The 19,585-nt window shown below is 48.4% G+C and overlaps 1 protein-coding gene across 27 annotated transcripts in view; it reads right to left on the bottom strand.

The window, feature by feature from the left end:
* Nucleotides 1-19,585, bottom strand: part of PITPNM2 (phosphatidylinositol transfer protein membrane associated 2) — a 138,293-nt gene that overhangs the window by 12,942 nt on the left and 105,766 nt on the right. For 22 of the 27 annotated variants that reach the window (XM_068911327.1, XM_068911324.1, XM_068911331.1 and 19 more), the window contains 8 exons: nt 16,387-16,631; nt 15,732-15,921; nt 14,563-14,682; nt 13,875-14,086; nt 8,933-9,108; nt 8,299-8,469; nt 5,456-5,605; nt 1,300-1,464 (listed from right to left, as the gene is read on the bottom strand). In XM_068911327.1, the coding sequence (XP_068767428.1) occupies nt 1,300-1,464; nt 5,456-5,605; nt 8,299-8,469; nt 8,933-9,108; nt 13,875-14,086; nt 14,563-14,682; nt 15,732-15,921; nt 16,387-16,631 (1,429 nt within the window). The remainder of the gene's footprint in view (nt 1-1,299; nt 1,465-5,455; nt 5,606-8,298; nt 8,470-8,932; nt 9,109-13,874; nt 14,087-14,562; nt 14,683-15,731; nt 15,922-16,386; nt 16,632-19,585) is intronic. The other 5 variants (XM_068911338.1, XM_068911340.1, XM_068911344.1 and 2 more) reach the window with 2 other exon arrangements.

Raw genomic sequence — 19,585 nt, 5'->3', positions numbered from 1 at the left:
GAAGTCAAAGTAGTAGAGGGAGCGCGGGGAAGCGGCCAAACAGCTGAGACGGCTGCGCGCAAGGCAGAGAAGGGCCGAGCGGACCTCCCTGCCCGGCCGGGTGCGCGAGCGGCACAGAACGGACACCTCCTCTCCCAGGAGCCTCCTTCCCGAGGCAGGCTCACGATTAGGAAGCAGTTGGCAAGCCACCTTATCCCGGAGAGACGTGAGCCCGGGCGCTGGGATCGCGCCGCCAGCGCCACGATCTGCGCGGGGAAGGAAAAGCTCGTTTGTCCCAGGGCGGGAGGCGCGGTCCTGCTGCAGGCCGTCGCCCCAAACGGGCCGGGGCGCTACGGCCCGCCGCGGCCTCCGTCCGAGGGCTTTCGGGACGCTCCCGTCTGCCCCAGGAACCCATTATGAACGGAGCGGTTCGCAGCCCTGAATCGTCACCACCTGAGCGGACAAAGGTCGGGCTGAAAGCTTCTTTGCTTTTTAAAATTTGTTTTTCAGCCTCTTTCTGTCCAATGTCTGTATCTGAGGTCCCCAAGGACAACACGCTGTTAATCTCGCACCTCGGCTGAAACGAGGAACACGCCGAACCGCTAACGAAGGCTGCTGCTCCCCGCTGTATTAGCTGGGGAGGTTATTTAGGTCTCCACAAAACACAAAAGCCCTTTTACTCACCACTCAGCTCTGGCATCGGGGTCGTAACTTGGCCGACTCTCTGAGCTGCTCTGCCAGCTACAGAAGGGCTGAATTTCTAATGTAATAACCCAAAGCTCTGCTTGTCCTTCTCAGTATCACGGAAGGGCTTATTCACCCCCGTTGTTGTGGGTCACACTTAAACGATCTGCATCGAGCCGCATACCACGGCCTGCGTGGCTAATCTAGCAGGGCACGTCCCTGCCAGCTCCCAGTCTCCTACCGCAGGCAGCGCACAAACATCCCTCCGGATTAACCTGAGCCAAACCCAGCAGCCAAACGCGGCGCTGAGCCTGATCAGTCCAAAAAAACCCTTTTTTTTTTTTAACTATTGGAACAAATTTACACCCATAATCCCCGGCAGAGTCCAACGTGCACAGCAGCGTGATGGCCCCCGTGTCACATCCAAAGACATCCGTTCCTCCGAAGGATACGATAACGCCGGCCAGGACAAAACCGGGCTAAGGCGGACTAGTTCCACCTTCTCGCTCTCGACTGAAAACAAAACCCCAGACAGACAGACAGACAGACGGACAGAAGCCGGGTGGATCTGTCCCGGAGCGGGACGGCTTGGTGCGTGGCGCCGAGGCGGCAGCGTCGGAGAGGGGAAACACTTACTGTTGGCTATGTTGGAAGCAGTGTAACTGTCTGCCATTCCTGAGACCTGGCTGGCAATGCTGATCTCACTGGCTCGCCGGAAGCCCCTGAACTGAGGGGCGGACATGGGGGTGGACAGGGACGCGCTTTCCATGAAGACGGCACCATGAGACTGAACAACATCTGCTACAAAGTTGAAACAGGGAAATCAAAATATTAGACCGACAGACAGAGGCTGGGCAAGATGAACTCGAGAGGAGGAGGAAGAGGAGGCACGAAAGTGATTGGAATGAAAAACGTTTCATTGGAGCTCTGCTTTGAAAAGAAAGCCAACACCACAGCAGGCAAAGAGACATGTGGCTGCAAGAGCAGTCTTTGATTGAGAAAAGCAAAATAATTAGCTCAAAAAACACATCCAAAACCCCAAACAAAAATCAAGGCAGGCTTATTCAAGCAGCAATAGCAGAAGCATGTGTCATACGTACAAATGTGAATATATACAGCTTTATACATTCACATTGAGACAAAATAATCAAGGGAAGGGGAACAACATAACCCTACAAAAGCAGATATGTTTTCTTGAAACGTTTATTAGACTTCTTAAATCAACATCTCCAAGGGGGAAAGTGCTAATACAAAAATATCAAGAAAACATTTTCATGCCTGGCAGGGACTAAATTTAAACTTGTGTTTTATTGCTAACGGATACAACCAACACTCGTTAAACTAAAAGAAGGGCTGCTGAAAAAAAGGAGTTTGGTGCTGAGCACGCTCATGTGGATTTTCTATGAGTATTAGAGAGAAATGGACCTAAAAATGCTCAGGACTGGCAAACCAAGAGATGCTGGAAGTCAAAATAAGAGCTCTACGCTTCAGTTTTCTCCCTGCAGCGGGTGGAAAGAGCATCTACCTGCCCGTGGCTGCTGCAAGGCCCAACTAAATGTCTCCAGCGTGTCCCAAGCTCCTGCACGGCCAAGGATCTCCTACGAGGACTTCACAGCGGGCGGCACGGTGGGACAGTACCGTGCACGAGCAAAGCTAGTTACTGTCACTGCCCGTTGCCCATCTCTGCTGCACCTGAGCGGCAGCACCTGAACTTTTTTCGCGTTTCAGACAGGGCAAAGGTCTGTGCCCGCGTGGGCAGCCCATGCCACGGGGAACGCAAGTACGTTACTCCCACGCACCACACCCGCCACCTATTCCAGCCACTTTAAATGTCCCTGGATTTGATCCCAGTATGTGGTTAACACAGGGAGTTGTTCTGGCAACGGGTTTGTTTTATCATTGATCTTTTTGCTTGGGGCTCCTGATTTGCTTCCTCCGATCTCTGCGCTCGCAGCAGCGGTGTCTGCGCCCGCACAACCGCGCTGCACCGCGGGCAAAGCGCACCTACGGAGCGGAGAACGCGCAGATAACCGTCGGTAAAAGAGATCTGTTCTCCGCAGGGAAAACAAGGCCACAAGCTGCTCCGTGCAAAAGCTCTGCAGACTGCAGGACCCGAGGCCTAGCAGGAGCCTGACCTGATGACGAGCTTCACGCACCGCCCACGTTGTGCCTGAAAGGCCATCGCCAGCATCGCTTTCTCAGCGCTTTCCTCCTTTTTCGCCTTGCACGGAGCGGCTGGCTGTCAGGGCTGCTACCAGCAGCCACAGCCCAGCCAACCTCACCGAGCCAGCACCGCTTTCTTACCGCAGAAAGCATCCGCCTGAGCAAGAGGAGGAAATTCAAGGCGAGCTGGTGCCCCGTCAGCTGCCCCTGCGTTCAGTCAGAGGCAGGGAAAGGTCTGGCTTTGTCCGTGCTAGCAAAAACACCGAGCTCTCTTCGGGGTTAGCTAACACCTACCAGCTAAGCCTGAGCTTCTTCCTCCTCCTCAAAAATAAACCAGCTGTGCCTTGAAGTAGGAAGGAGCTGGAGGGAAATATTGGAAAATAGTAGTGTTTTGGGCTTGCTCTGTTTAGTCAGTCTCCCTTTTCCAGGCCTGACACTGGACTTTTGAACATGATGGGTGTGAAGCACAAAGCGCAGCAGCCCTGGGAGCAATTTTCACTCCGTTCTGGTGTTACTACACCGTTCAGCTCGATGCTGCCCGCGCCGGTGGCAGGAGCCTGCTCTGCCGGGGCTGAGGCGCAGGCTGACAGCAGCGCTCCTGCGCTCCAGCCCACTCGTGTTGCTTTCACATTTCCAGAAATGCCGAAATAGCTCTCTTTTTTCAACCACCGCAGCCTCTGTCCTCAAGACAGGCCAGTTTTGAAGAGCAATAACGGCCAGGAAGAGGCAGGGGGGGAAGCAAGGACAGCGAGCCTCTCCTGCGCACGGCTGCCGCTGCAGCTGAGCTTCCCGGATCCGCAGAGCTGCGGCGACAGCGACTTACGGGTCAGGCCCTAGGACGGGACTCCCTCATGGGAAAAAGCCTGACGCAGCCTCTTCTCCTGAACTCCACGCACGCTTCGCACCCAGCCCCGCGTGCAGCACCATCCTCGCCCTTAGATGCTGCCGCGGCGGCATGGGTTGACCTGAGCACCTGCAAGAGTTGCTGCTCCAGCGCGGTCACGTTTTCTGCCTTTCAAAGGTGTACTCGGTACCTTTTTTGAGGGCAGACTTTATGAGAACAAGGAAGCTTCAGAACCGGGAGACCCGGCTAGAGCAGCACCCCGATCAGCCCTCCTCCCGGCACGCACCGCTCAGGGCCGTGCGAGGAACCGAGGTTTTACTGCACTTCCAGAAAAGCGGGCACAGGAGCAAAATTGCTTTTTTTTGGCCTCGCTAGGGATCTCGACTACCCAATTCAATGCTGCGCCTTTTCATTCACCGACTCGTTTGTCAATGTTCTTGCTCATTGTTTCCCACTAACCGAATGGCTCGGGGCTGTTCTCCTAAGGTACTGCTGGCACCGAGTTAAGTCCTTGGGGTATCTGAATGGCAGATTCCAATATGTGCTATGTGCGGGTTGAGCTGCGGCACTGAAGCAGGGAGTACCGAAAGCAGTCAAAAATATGTGACGTTCATAAGTAAATAAATAAATAAAATGAAATAAAATGAAATAAAATAATAAAATAAAATAGCCAGCCAGGTGCTCAGCGCAGGCCAGACCTTGCGCGCACTGGAGACCCTGACCAGCGCTGAGCGCACTGGAGTTGCTACCCTGAGCTCAAGAGCGACACAGCTTTCGATTGTCCATAAGTTTTTATGATTCTGCAAATCTCCCTCAGGCCAATGGTTGAACTGGGATTCAGCACTTGCTGCAGTCGAACCCAGCACTGCTTGGCCACGCTGTGCTCTTGAAACACAGGGCAGAGAGCAGAGAAGCTTCTGAAAGCACTGTCCGGGCAGCAGGAAATACCAGATGACAGCTAAATGGCATTTCATCAGCGACCTCCAAAGCAACTAATTAATAGTGCCAGATCCTTTCCCTCCGCTTCCTTTCAGAACATCGTAACACCAGCAAGGTGGCAACAGCATACCTAAAAATCAGCTAACATCTTCAAAAGACAGAAGGAGAGACTGTCTGGTGTCATCAGCAATGTTACCATTTTGTATGACCACATAACACACTGGACTGCTCAGAAACAGCAAGGGTCAGCTTGTTAAAAAAAAAATAAAAATAAAAAGCAGCAGAAACAAGCTCTCAATACAAAATACTGAAAAAAGGGCAAGAAGGCACAAGTAAGACACAGTGTGAGGAACAAACTAAAAGTCAAAAGTCTCATTAAAATTGCAGATGTAGCACCAGCCACAACCAGAATAAGGCCATGCAGCATTTATGACGGAAAATAAAGTAAGCCAAATACATCAAACTTTGCTTTTAAGGCAGAAATTGAGAAATTAATTTAAAAAAGCCACCTCGGGGGCTGAACGCCTCATTCGCTGTACTCAGCAGAGCCACAAGAAGTGTCCCAACAGAAAATACTCAAAGAGACAAACTCTGCTCCCTGCTACAGGCCACCCCAGAAGGCACGCGGCTCCAGGCTCCCCTTCAGCGTAGCACCGGGAAGGGCGACCGCTCGCAACTGCCGCTCGCCGTTTTTCGCGGCAGTCGCCCAGAGCTGGGCAGTCATTTCGTGTGGCACAGCCTGAGACACAGCGTGAAGATTTCAGCTCCAGGAGGCAACAGAGCGATCTCCAAAAAGCACCCCAAGTACCCAACACCACAGACAATACAAAAGTGTAGGTTACACACACTCAGCAAAACCAGCACTTTTATTGGAAACATCTTGCCAATTCAGAACGGGAACAGGGATACTTGTTTCCATGAAGCTGTCCTGGTGCTGGAGAGCACCCAAAGGGCTGCTTTCCATGAGCAGGATGGGATTGTTCTGGATTGTCTCAACTAGAAGCAGATGGGGAAGAAAAACAGAAGGACAAGGAACAACAGACATGTGGCCACAAAGTGTTAACATACAAACAGTTACAACCGAGCACTTCAACTATGGATCAGGGTCTTCTGTGAAAGGGCAACCTTCAAATAGAGGAGAAGAAACAAACCTGGGTGACTTTCCAAATAGACCCACACCAGTGAGATTTTAACTGGCAGCAGAGGAAAGCCCAAGGATGGCATTTCAACAACAAAAGAGGAGGAGCTCCTCTTAACCGGCTTCTCCAAACGAGCCAGATCCATAAATACCCGGCAGATCCAGGGAAATCTTTTTACTACGAGGACAGAAGTGTACTCTGAGGGGAGATTTACTTGAGTCAGACTCACAGCCTACACGCTGCAAAGCACAGGAGTGAGCAGGGATGTGAATTTGATTTCACTCCGCAAGTTGGCTGTAATGAAACGGGGACTCAACACTTGGTACAGATGGGAAAATGGAGAAGGTTAAAAAAAGAAAAGAAAAGAAAAGAAAAAGGGTCTCAGAAGCCTTCTGAACTATGGGCTTGAAAAGCTAGCTATCTGCAAGAGGAAACATGCACAAGCAGTGCCACGGGTTTTGTATATAACTAATTATAATTGAGCACCTGAATTTTACGTGATCACCAAATCACATACCTTAATTACAGGAGCAATTAAGGTTCCTGGAGGGCCCTACAGTGCACGCTCTAGTGTCAGGACTGGATTTGCAAATCATGGTCTGAACAGTCCTTCAGGGTAACGTGTAAATCACAACATTGAAATTTTGATTCTAATGGAAAGGAATAGCCTGTTACTTTACGATAAGCAAATGAAGAGGCTTTGTCTTACATGAGAAGAGAATTTAAAGCTGCTTTTTTGTCAGCTTTATTCATCACAGCAGAGCAGCATGTCCTCTAATAACAAACCCGGAGAGAGTTTTGGAATCACTCTACATATCTTGTTAGTTAATTGCTGTTTAACTCCTCTCCATTATATCGCAAGTGTCTCTCCAAACTCAGACACAGCCAACTTAACAAAGGTCCAGGGAGGCACAGTAAACGAATAAGATCCCTGCTGTTGCACAGAACAATAACCAGAATGCAGGTTTCTCAATGTCAATGGGGTTTTTGCCTCAGGCTTCAATGGGAACAGAGGATTTTAAATGGATTTAAGAGGAAGAAGGTAAGATATTTATGATTTTTCTAAGAAGCCACTTGCAGCTGATACTTAAAATACACCCAAGCAGCAAACTGCTTTTCAAGTTGCTATAGATTCCCTGAGCTTTTCTCAGCTTAACTGGACTTGGTACAAATGTAATTGTGGGTGGATCCATTTTAAAAAAGCGTTGTGGCAAAATCTTTGTGAAATCTGAAGAGTGAGTGGGGAGAGTGCAGAAAGTATTCCGTTTGCTTTATTAAACATGGGTTTTAGTTCATGCCCATTTAACAAATCAGACCTCCAGGTTCAGCAATTAAAATACAGTATTTAAAGGTACAGAAACACCAGGAGGAGACCACCGCTTTGCATTTTCAATTTTAAAGCGATGCACAGCACCAGAATTATTCCTCTCTAGATATACATTCCTCTTCATTGAGTCCTGCATGATTCAAACATTCAACAAATGGAAAGTTACCAGAGCTTTGAAAAAACAGCCTTGGTAGCTGGTGGCTTTGATATGCTACTCTGGTTTGCCAGCTTGAATTTCTTGTGTGCTGTAAACCCAGTTTTATGGCAGTGACTCCTAGCCTTTGACTGACAACCTCTAACACAGAAAAAATTACGGTGCAATTGTTCTTTCTGCCCCAAAGCCTTGACCCTGCAGGGAACCAAAGCTTTAGGTGAAGCACAAAGGTCAAATTTCATTTAATTCTGCACAGCGGTGAGCTTCCCTGAAAGCTCCTTGCAATGAGAGCCTGCACTGAAATGGCAACAGACCATGAGAGTCTAGGCACAGAAGTGAGGTGAAGATGGTAGGAAATACAACTTATTTTATTAGATCAGCTGCAAGAGCATTGATGTAATGGGAGCTGAGGCAGGACATGGTCAGGACACAGTTGTTTCAATGCAACCCAGTAAGACAAAAGGGCATGCACACAGCCATTTTAGACTTTGCTACTACTGCAATTGGGGCAGAGCAAGTGAAGAGGCCACTGATGGCAGAGAAATCTTTCCTAGGAAAACAGAGCATCTCCTTGGCAAGCTGGTAAGGGCAAGGCACTGTCACCAGCCCAGCAAACTGCAGCAGCCAGTCTTTTGCCTGGTTCCACCAAAAAGCACATGGTGCAACCAAGTAAATCATCTCATGACCTCACTGTTGACTCTGCTCCTTCCAGTCTTTACTGGCCCCCAAAACATCAAGCTCCTAAAACTCAGCCAAGTTGATCACGATTCATTACTACAGAATAGCCCCAGCTACAAGCACTGGCTAGGGTGTAAAATGGGGACCTTTGCAGAGAGGTCACTGCACGGTGACGCTCAGAGGCTGATGGCCTTTGCGTGACAAACAAGGGGGAAACTGGGTCACAGGGCACCAATTTTGTTGGAAGAAAACTACTTGTCTGATAAATCGGGAACAAAGCTAGCATTACAGGGCCAATTCTCTTTCTTGTCATTCCCAATTGCTTTGGCACTTTCATGTAAAGGGTGGCTATAACCCTTTTGGCAGCTAATATGGACCCCAAGGGACTTACCCAGAACAGCAGAATTGCCGTCACCCAGCGGGAACCTCTGGTAGCGGGGAACATTAAAAGGTGGCAACAGGTAGAACTTCCTCTCCAACAGAGGCTCGAGGCGGGAGGCAGACGGATCCGCGGGGTGGAACAGGTTATAGACTTGCTGACAAGCTGGTCTCAGCTGAAAGACTGAAGGAAGAGGTGGAGAGAAAAAAAATTAGAGATTTTCCAGCATCACAGGGTTATTTGTTAGATTATCATTAATATTTCCGTGAAACAGACTACTGCAGGCTTAAAAAAAAAAAAAGAAAAGAAAAGAAAAAAAAAAGAAAAGAAAGCACCAAAGATTAATTACCTTTCTCATATTCCAGTTCAGTCAACTGAAAAAATTTATTGGTACAATATTTATTTATTTATTGAGCAGTTTTTTGAATGTTTATTTTTAATGTTTGGAAATAAATCACAAATAGATTGTTTAATCAGCATTGGCTAGAGCAGCCAGCGCTCTGCTTCCTTATGGTGCAGTATATATTATATATACCTACTTGGTTTCACCTGCAGTTACAGTTTGTCTCATCAGATTACTGGATTTGTAGCAAGAAGCGCTTAAACCATCCACTCAGTGAGCACAGCGCTTTACAGCAGAACTTACTGTCAAGAGCTGGGATGACAGTTTTTCGCAACGCAAGAACCAACCCCAGGGGAGAACCAAAGAGGAAGAAGTCCGTGATCTCAAATTCAAACTTTCCAATATTTCCTCCGTCCAACATCGTGGAGCTACTAGATCGCCTGGATCCCGGGTCGTTTCTCAGAACACTGGAATGTAAACTGGGACAAAAGCAGGAAGAAAGTCAAAACTGCCTTCAGTATGTTTTTTCTTCATTGAAGCCTGGGTAAGTGATTGACAGTGAGGATAATTTCTATCACTTTAGTGAAGGAACTGTGCCAATCAATCCACCATGCCTCTGCACTGTAGTTTTACTAGCCAGCAAACTGTCCCTCCGTTTCATTGGCATAATTTAGACCATAAAAATTTAAGCTCCAAGTGGGTTCATTTACACACTCCTCCTATCTCCTCAAAGTGTTTTTTTGAGGAGTCAAAACGTGGGTTGCTGGTAGTATAACAGTCATTTGCAAGCTAAAAAAAAGCCCCCAGCAAACTAAAATTACTACAACATCAGGGAGAAAAAAGCAGATTTGCAGTGATTTATTTCATTACACATATTACTGCTATGCTCTCTGGTTGTCACATTTGAGTTCCTTTCATCACCTTATTCTCAAATGTTACAGAAAGCTGTGCTTACCCATTTCTTCCTCATGGAAGTAGTTGGACAAATGTTACAGGATTAAGAAAGAAAAGAAAAAAAAAGAAAACGGGAAGGGAAAGAGAGAAAGAAAGATCAAAATCTGCAAGAGAGTTTCTAATATCCTTGTGCACCAAGTTTACACCATATTTTCCATGCATGTATACCGCACATGCTGGGAAGGGGAATTTGGGGTAATGAACTCGGTGACCACGTCATAAATTGTGTTCATCATGCACCCAGGACACTCCCACCTCTCTTTTGCCCATGAGGCCGCATGTGCCAAGCTATTACCATTCTACTGCCTCTCAACCAGCCCAGCATATGCAGGTAGTTGCAGTTAAATAATAATAATAATAATGATACAAAATGTCTCTAGCTTTTTTCCCCCCTTTCAGGCATCAAATCTCCTGGAAAAATTCAACCTGCATGCAGCGCAAGTTGGGCGATATACAGGTTTAAAATACAGATTTAAAATACAGATTTAAAGTCAAATGTCCCCTCAGACATTGTGGGAGTAGAAAGAGGAGCTCTTGGAGAAGGCCGGGAAGGCAGGAGCCCCCAAGTCCTGCCGGGAAGCCGTGCTGCTTTGTGGTCTGGATCTGGGGTTGCACAAGGAGATGAGCCATATGTAATACCGCAGTATCCTGGCTCAGAAAGGAGTTGTCCGAGATTCCTCTGTTACCACCCAAAAGCGAGGAGCTGCAGTATCTCTTGCCCTCCGGGTCCTACAGATTGAGGCTGCAGCCCTGCCGGGTTAACTTCGTTACAATTACAACCGGAGAGTTTCAGATGAAGTACCAGGAGTGACTAATGGGGTGTTTTAAAGGACTCAAAAAAGCATCTGAATGCGTTCTGCAAACCGGGGGATAAACAGATTTCACAGCAGTTTGGGTGGATGAAAGTTTTAGTGGCCTGGAGTCAGAGATGATGCAAATGCAAGAGTCTCCCCCCAACTCTGCAGCCCTAAGACAAAGTCCGAGGTGGCCACCAACGCTTGCCACAGCTCCGCACGCAATAGCCCTTGCTCAGCGAGGCCGCTCTGAAAGCGGTGCCCCGGCTGCCAGGCAGGCTGCGACATCCCAGCGCTGCTGCCCGCATGGATGTAGGGCCATCGCTCTCTGCCACCGGCAGCGCTGGAGCAGTTGTGCTTGCACACGCTCTGCCTCTGGGATAGCCGTTCCAAAAATGAACGGCTGCAAATGCTCACATGATTGGGAAGAAGAAAAATGGGTTTCAGTTGGAGTTAATTTTCCTGTTTTGGTAAATAACGCATTATCCCAGAGACAGCACCTCTGCTGCTGCCATCCAAACGGATTCTAATAAAACCTTCTCAGCATGCTGCGCTATCATATATTCTCTCGAGACATATGCATGTACATGCACATATTATTCTCTCTGGTTACCCACCACAAAAAAACAACAAGCTTCCTTATGCCAGACATACATATCACAAAGTCAAAACAGCGAAGTCAAAAGTGAAGGGAATGGCAGGTTCCAGCAAGCGGCAGCTAAAATGAGTACGCTCCCCTTTCTGCGACGGGAACGAGTCTCCCTGGGATCGCCCTGCCCAGATGCGCAATGCCAGAGCACATTTAAAAACAAGCCACCTTCAATGAAGCTAACAGGGTTTTAGCTGTCAAGACTGCAACGCGTTGTATTCCTTGCACACAACGAAGCTGAAGTTACTGAGGAACAAGTTCAGTTTTGCAGAACGCAGGCTGCACAACAGCAGTTTGATTCAAATGAACACAAAATGACAGGCTCTCCTGAGAGCAGATGTGTTATGGCAGGATGGTTGCATGGTTTTTGTACGCTCCGGCCTTCTTCCCGCGGTGTTCCTCGGTGGGGAGCGGGAGAGAACGAGAACACTTCTCCTGCTAAGCCATTTGGACAGCTTCTCTCATTTTACTGGGTACTTGATAGTCTTTTTAGCAATCCGAAGAAATGAGAGCCAAGGGGAACTCTGAATCAGTCATGCTCCAAGCAGCCTACAGTGCCCTGTTCTCCCTTTAAAAAGCAGCAGATGTACTGTGTGCATTAATTAAACAAGAGCTTATGGATTTCAGAAGCAAATCAACTCATTTACAATAATACAAGTACAGCACAGCCAGAAATAATGTAGTTGTGCAGAAGGACTGAATTTAAAAATAAACGTGTGATTATAATCTCCAGATGCTGCTCCGGCTTGCTGGGCCTTATCCCAGAGAAGCGGTAGGTCTGATACATGAATAAAAATGAGCGTCTTTGGCACAAGTCGAAATCTGCAAAAGGCACGGACAGAAAGGCCTCCGTCTGCCAAGCTGCCAGTTTGCTGTGCCCGTCAGCGAAACCTGGCTCCGTCCTGCCAATCTCCTGCGTGAAGCCGTGTCACGTCAAGGCTTGGGTTTCATACGGGAGAACGACCATTACTTTGTGACAGAGACCCCAGCGGGGTGCTCTGCTGGTGACTGTGCAGCCTAGCAGCGACTGCTGCCAGCACGAGGCACAGGGACCGGTCCGGGTGCGATGTCCCGCTGCCCTGCCGGCGGGGACAGGGTGAAGCCCCGCGCCCGAAACGAGGGACACTGACGCAAGGAGCGCTCCCGCAGCCCGAAGCCTGCCCCTTCCCTGAGGGGATCTTGCTCTTGAGCTGTGCATATGAAAACCCCAAAGGAGCGAAGGTAAACCAATCCATCAATGCACTGAACACCGACAGCCCTTGCCAGGCTCCCTGCAAGCGCTTCATGCTGGGAGCAGGGACGTTCCTTCGGAGATGGAGCTGGAGGCACCAGGACAGAGCTATCTGAAAAGAGGGACTGCACTGTGAGGTCCCGTAGCCATGCCAGGCCATTGCTTATCCTAAACTATATGTAAAACCACAGTCAGATGCTGGCCCACTTCCCTGAGCTCAATCTGTGCCCCGAGTTCAAGAACAAGGAGGAGAAAGCACACTCGTGCAACAAGTATTTTCTCCTGTCATACAGGAGGCTGTTTGGATAAGGGATGAACACAAGACTGATTGCGTTTTAGTCACCTGCTGGAAATAGCCGAGAAGCTTATTGTGTTTTTTGTAAACGCGGCTGTCTTTCTGAATATAGCATCTCTGCGCACCAACGACATTCACTTCGATACTTTCTCTCTCCTATGAATCTTTGCAAAAGGGCCCGTGACAAGGGAGGACAACGTGAATCCCTGTGCCGCAGCAGTGACTGCAGGCAGCAAAGGAGAGGTGCACGCACATCAGGCCTTCGCTCAGCACAGGGCAAAAGCAACAGCCTTGGACACAGCTGTAATGCAGATAACGGGGTTTGCTGGGTGGGACTTTGCTCCCCAGTACTTGGGAGTTGGGGGGAAAAGGAGTTAAGATGATGTTGCAATTCCTCTGGGCCAACAGGAGAAAAGCATATGGACTGTCCAGTTCCCCAGGCTGAGGAAAACGATGCAGTCAGGAAAAGCCTCCAGGCTTACAGAAGTAATCCCTGAACAATCAGCAGCAACGGAAAGACTGCTATGAAAATTTCATCTGTTTGTTATGTTAACAGATACGTTTTCTGAAAGTCCATTTGAAGAAGCTTAGCAATGTGACACTGAGAGCTTCAGTACTGAATAGCAAATTTGAAACATGATCTTGGTGCGAGGGAGCAGCCCTGGCAGGAGGCAGAATGCAATCCCATGACCCTGCTTCATACAGGGAACTCTGGTTTCTTTGCCAGAGAAGTCATGTAAGGCACCACAGATGGAACAATCCTCATCTGCAGTTGAAGGCTGCTCCCTGAATCAACCAACCAGGGTTGAGGATGCCTCCTCCGGAGCACCCCATTATCCTGGCAGCAGGGACCTACTCATGTGACATGGAAAAGGGCACTGCAATCCAATCTCACACTTGAACTAGGCCAAAATTAAAGGATACTCCGCTCGTGGGCACCTTTCTCAATTCTGCTTCACTGCCTTTACCCACACTATTTACATATTTGCTTTATGTCCTCCATCCTGCAAGAGCAGCACAGCAAAAAAGCAGCCATCTGAGTGCCTCATCTGTCATGCAACAGGATGAAGGGCCGTTTCTTTCCGCTGTAATACTGGTGCGGAGCAGCTGGTTTCTTTCATTGCCACTGCGCCAGGTTGCGATTAACTTTTTTTTTTTTTTATATATACACAACACACACACTGAAATCTATACCCCTCTAATCTAACTTAACACTTTACTCCACCTTGCTTGTCACAGGATGACAAAGTAACACTTGAGTTTCACAGGTACATCCCTCTTATCCCCAGAATATTGGTGGCTCTGTTCCTTTGAAATCTTACCTTGAAAGAAAGGCCTGATGCTGCTTTATTGTGTCCAGTTCATAGGTTGATGAATCACTCCTTTTTCGTGGCAGTTGCTTCTTTGGATCTTCTCCGTTGCTACGAGGAATATCAATGTTGCTCCTGCTGAGGTGCCTGCTGGCTTCCAGATTAGAGCCACTGGAACAATAGCTATTGTTCACTGTTATTCCAGGAGACAGGAGATCAGTATCCTAGGGTTTGAAATATATGGATTTATCCCTTTCACAGCTGAATCAGGAATACAACCACATTATAGCCTCCTCCTTCCAGCAACTTGTTTCCCCGTTTGCCCCAAGATCCAGCTGCAGGCTATGCAGTACCTCAGAGCAGACACTTCTGAATGGTGTGCGTGCACACCCTTAACGTGATCTACTGGACCCATCTCACAGATGAGCCACAGAGCATGAAGAGATCCCAACGACTGAAATCTCTTCCCTCACTAACCCTTCCTTGGGGCTGCCTGAGATGATGGGCAGTGAAGCACCTCAGTTCAGAGCAAAGCCCCCCAAGCCCTGAGACACGTGTGTACTAAGACACACGTGCTGGCCTCAATTAGGAAAACAGTCTTTGCTCTTTCACAAAAAGATCCTTACTAAAATCAGGGGCTAGGGAGGTGGTGCCGTGGCTGACAGACCTATTGCGAGTAGACACCGGGAGCCAACGTTACCTGGACGCTCACAACGCTTCCTCGCCGGCTGCTGTTCTGGCTCTCGGACACAGTTTGATTGCTGTAGCATAAGGCATCAAATCCCAGAATGCCTCCAACACAGTCCCCTACCAAGCAAACCTGAAAGAGGCAACAGAAGCAGGGGAGGAGAAAAAATAGGGATGACAATTAAAGGAGTGCTGCACTATAACTAGGAAAGGCGGGGCAACAGGATGCCTGTTTTTTATCAGCAGAACTGTTCTGTCAATGAACATCCACTCATACCCTGCAGACTCTCCCTAGCGAACACAGCTAATGTGTTCTAGCTGTCCCCACCAGCCAAATGGAGAGAAGTAAAAGCAATACAGAGCACTGACTATGGGCCTAACCCAAGTCCCAAGACACGAGCTTGATTCCCTCCTTGCCAACTTTCTGTATGGCTTAAGAAAAGCTTCCCTGTTTCCCGCTGCTTCTGTTCCCTGCTGCTGCGGGGAGAAGACAATGCTGTCCTGCCTCCAAGGGTATTCAGCAGGTAGGCACAATAAAGCACGGAGACCCCTGAGTACTAAAGAGCTGTTTAAGGAGTTTGGGACCCTGGGTGCAGTGCTGGCTGGGAACAAACCCCGGATGGGTAAATCACACTGCAGCAGTGCACATGCACAGCTAGCCTGAGAGGTCAAACCCTGCTGCGCTACAGAGTCATTCTGCTCACAGAGGTGTCGTGTTTTGGGGGCCCAGCAGCTGTGTTGTCTCAAAGATCAGCCCACTTCTGTGACAACTCCAGTGCTAACTGCTGGAGGTCCTTCAAAGACGGGAATGCTTAAACAGCCTTGGTTTGCCATTGGACTAGAGAGCACATTCAGTAACAGAGGTAGCGCTCCTAATTTGGAAAGGTGTGTTGTGCTGAAAATTGATTAGCTTCACAGCTTTGTAGCTTCATTTCTGAACACGAGCTCAGGCTTTGCTTTGAATCCCAAAGGTTCAAGACAGAGCATAAGCAATAATCTCTCTCTGTCTCTGTCTCTCTGTCTCTCTCTCTCAGAGAGAAAGGGAAGCACGACACTTCCTTATTGCAGCCCAACACTGTCATGTTTCCATCCTTCCAAGAGATTAATGAAAGAAGAGCTTCAGGAGGAAATTGCTTCACTCGCTCTTCCTTTCATTGTGGCTAAAAACAGCTGCAGGCTCACCTGGCCGTTGAATGATGTGCCCTCCTGGGATCGGATGAACTCGCTGTAGGCCTGGTTGGCCCTGACGATCACTGTGGCCACTGCTTCCTGGTACTGCGGGGACGACGTGGCTAGCAGAGGGAGCGCTGCGAGCGGGATGTGGTCCTGGCTGTTGGACAGGCAGCCTTCATCATAACTGTATGGGCTGAGGCTGCACAGGGCACAAGAGATTGGAAAGACTGAGCCTAATGTGCAGGGTGGCAAAAACCATTCGCAGACAGTACAGTCAGTATTGCGGATCGTTAAAAAAAGCCTCAAGATAAAAAGGCCCTTTATTCCATTGTGCATGGGTGAGAGCTTAATAAATCTTTCCCTCCCATCAAACATAAATCTTCAATAACATACTTACATTGATAGAACAACCCTTAGACAAGAAATTAAAGCCTTAGTATTTATTGGATTAATTAGAATAAATCAATCACAGAAGTCTTGCTGCATGATTACTGTATTCACTACAACTAAGTATGAAATCGAGATTGAATGCCTCACTAGTTTATTAATAAGTGCATTCACAAAGTGTAGTCATAGCTCTCGATACGACACGCAGAACATCTCGTGGATGGAAAAAAACAGTAAAATTTTTGCATGTCTCTCTGACAAGGTGGCGGCAACTTACCTGGACACCAGCGAAAAGGCTTCAGAGCAGATGGCTGGGCAAGGGACTAGCTTGATGGCAATGTGTCCAAGAGCAGCTGGGTAATGTACCCTCATCACCGTGTCAAACACTGTTGTGATGGTGTTGACATCCCCTTGTTTAGAGCTCTGATCACCACTTCCTGAGTCTAGGATGTTGCCTCCATGGAGGACCAAGAGGAGGACGTGGATTTTACTTGGCTGCATTAATGGCTGCACTGATTCATCCTAGGTGGGAATGAAGCACAGTAAAATAGAAATGCTTATTTTGCTAAGGAAAGACATTATATCTGTCCCAAGTGCATTTTGCACAAATGGATAGATTTGGATACCCCACCCCACCCCAAACTCACAGTGGTACCTACAATATTCACGCTGTCCACACCAAGTCCAGTCAGAAAAAAGGCAAACTGCAATCCTATAATCTATCAGGCAAAACATTTCCAGCAGAGGCATAGACACAGTATTAACCATGAAACAAAGCCCCGGCCAGCCTCATCCAGAGGGCTGCGTTCAGGCTGGGCCAGCCACACACAGCAAAGATGACTTCAATGTGAGCAGGCCCACAGAGGAGCGGGGAGCAAGGAGACTTCTGGGAGAGAGACTGAAACAGTTCAGTTTGATTTGCTCAGCAAAGCTGCAGGAGGACGAAACATCAGCTCTCAAACACAGCCGGATAAGAAAGGATAGCTAAGGAAGGAAGAGGGACACTTAAGCCAAAGGACCATGCAGGCACAAGCACAAAAGAGCCTAAACTGATCCTGAATAAACATAGGCTGAAAATGAGGTTTCTAAGCACAGGATGTATGAGGTTTTGGAATAACCTCTCCAGGCCCGCGGGCAAGAAACCAAAACGTCTTGAAGATGGCACTGGCTTAAATTATGGAAGTGGTTGTTAGACTCCCCTGGATGCAACAGCAGAGAACCCAACTCCATCTTCCAGGCCCCACATCCTACCCACGTGCATGCACATACGTGCAAGCACACACACACACACACACAACTGCAATGGTTGTGACTGCCCTGGAAGAGACCTAACGGGGTGAAAGCAGTCCGCTTAAAACTCAAGAAAGAGTCTTCCCATGGGAAAGTTAAGCCTTAATGTAATCGAATGTCCAAAGTAGAAGCAATGCTGAAAGGCAGAAAAAAATTTCCAAAAAACATACCTAGGTAAAACATGGCAGCGGTAGAGACAGTACGTGTGCGTATTAGGTTGGAAAATGAAGAAACGAAAAACAGGTATTGCTTTCTGTTGGGCTTCTGTGCTCAGCTGCGGCAGCTGACAGTAAACCACATGTTTAGCAAAACTAACAAACAAAGGCAGATAGGTCAGCAAGTGGCAAGTTACTGGGGAAAAAAGTTGTAGGAGGACATCAGTCATTGCATCTGCTTGACTGAGTGAGAAGTTATAAATAAGTTTAAGACTTCAGATTTGCCTAAAGCATTGTAAAAGAGGAACCAGAAGAGAAAAACCTTCAAGTCCCCTCTGTCACCCAAGGAGTGGCCAACATCTGGCTGGGGGACTGCTGAAAGAACAGGGTAATGGTTTTTATCTTGGCTGTCCAGATCCTTTGCTTGTTGTATTAAATAAATTCTTTGCTTTAACAGACATTTTGGGGAAGGGAGGGAATTGTATCTGAACTCTGAGGCGGGTTAACATTAAGTGCCCTCCCAAAACAGCTGTGAGCCCGACCATGCTGCCCCAGGGGCAGGTACAAGAGCACCCCTTTGTGCTGGTTGCATGTTCTAAAACAACAGAGCAGTAACTATTTTTAGTAGCAATCCACTATATGAGCTTTCAGCATTCATAGCTCCTATGTGGGTTCACTGCCCCCCAACACCTTCACGATCTCTGAAAGCAGGTACTGATCTCTCCCGTCCCTGTGGGCTAATGGAGACATTTGAGAGCAGCCAGGCTCCTTCCTCAAAGGCAGGCAGTCCCCAGGACAGAGGCACTGCGGTAGCCAGTTGAGAGTGTACAGAGGTGGGGGGGGGCAAAAGGATTTTTCTTCTGGAAATTCTCATTTTAGCATCTTGAGTCACCTGCTGTCTTTGGAGCAGTGGTTGAGCCGCTGACAAACAGGCTGGCAGGAGGGAAGCATGTCCAGGTGCACGTTAGCCACCTAACAGCTAACGTTATTACCTGAAAATGTTAAAGTGTGTGCTGATGCACAGCCCAGCAGAGGTATTAAGATTCACACCCAACTCTCTGTCATAAAAATTTCCCAGACCTCCTGCATAAGAATGGCATTTAATTATTTAGTACTGCGACACCGTATTAACACCTGCTCTTTAAACCTTCTCTGGTTGAAGTTTACAGTGCCTGCAAGGCGGACTTTGCCTGACAGCCCGTGGCTGGAGGCACGGGAGGAGCCTTCCCAGCATCTGGGTACTGCTTTTACTTTCGGGCAAATGTTTTATGTGCTCATTTGGAGAATAACATGAGTCACCAAGCTCAGGTCATCTGGCTGTTTCTCAGCAGTCATTTGGTGGCTCCTTTCCCTTCCAGTTCATTAACCTCTTCTCCTAAAGGGAGCGGGGGAACAGGCATGCAACTGCTGAGGAGTCCAGGGCGGAGGTGCCCATTTAGGACATTCCTACAAGGTCTGGCGTCACCTGGGACACCCATTTCTGCAACTACGTTTCCATGGTGGAGGCTTTTAACCTGAAAAGCCCTGCATGGTTAGTCAGCAGTTTCATACTACTGTAGTAGACTTTATTTGTGAACAACTACAAGTGAGAGGCTCTTTCATCTTACCTTTAAGCCTGTTTTTTTCCCTAAAGTAAAGCTAGATGAGGGAGGCAGCTGAGTTTGGAGGGCCCACTGAAGAGGGGCACAAGCTCTCTGCACCACTTCAGGCTCCAGGGAAACCTCACAGCTTGGGCTTGCAGCCAGTTTACATGTGCTGGGCAGATGGCTTGCAGGTGACTAGAACGGTTCCCATTGCCAGCCACCCACTGTCCCCGCAGCCCTCAAGTTCACTGTTGACACAGCAAAAGCCAAACCAGCATCATCTCATAGCCTGGCATGTTAAAGCGATGCTCATGGTCTTTGATATGCCATGACATCACTTAGGCAGTTCAGCAGGCACCTTGCAAGCAGGGAAGTCATCTAGGCAGCAGGGATGGGCAGACGCCCACAGGCAGGATGACTGCAGCCACTCCGAGACGTCTCGTCTCAC

This window comes from Struthio camelus, chromosome 17, assembly GCF_040807025.1.
Source record: "Struthio camelus isolate bStrCam1 chromosome 17, bStrCam1.hap1, whole genome shotgun sequence".
NCBI classification, from domain to species: Eukaryota; Metazoa; Chordata; class Aves; order Struthioniformes; family Struthionidae; genus Struthio; species Struthio camelus.
Note: the sequence above shows the minus strand (reverse complement) of the source record. Positions and strands in the feature narration are given on the sequence as shown.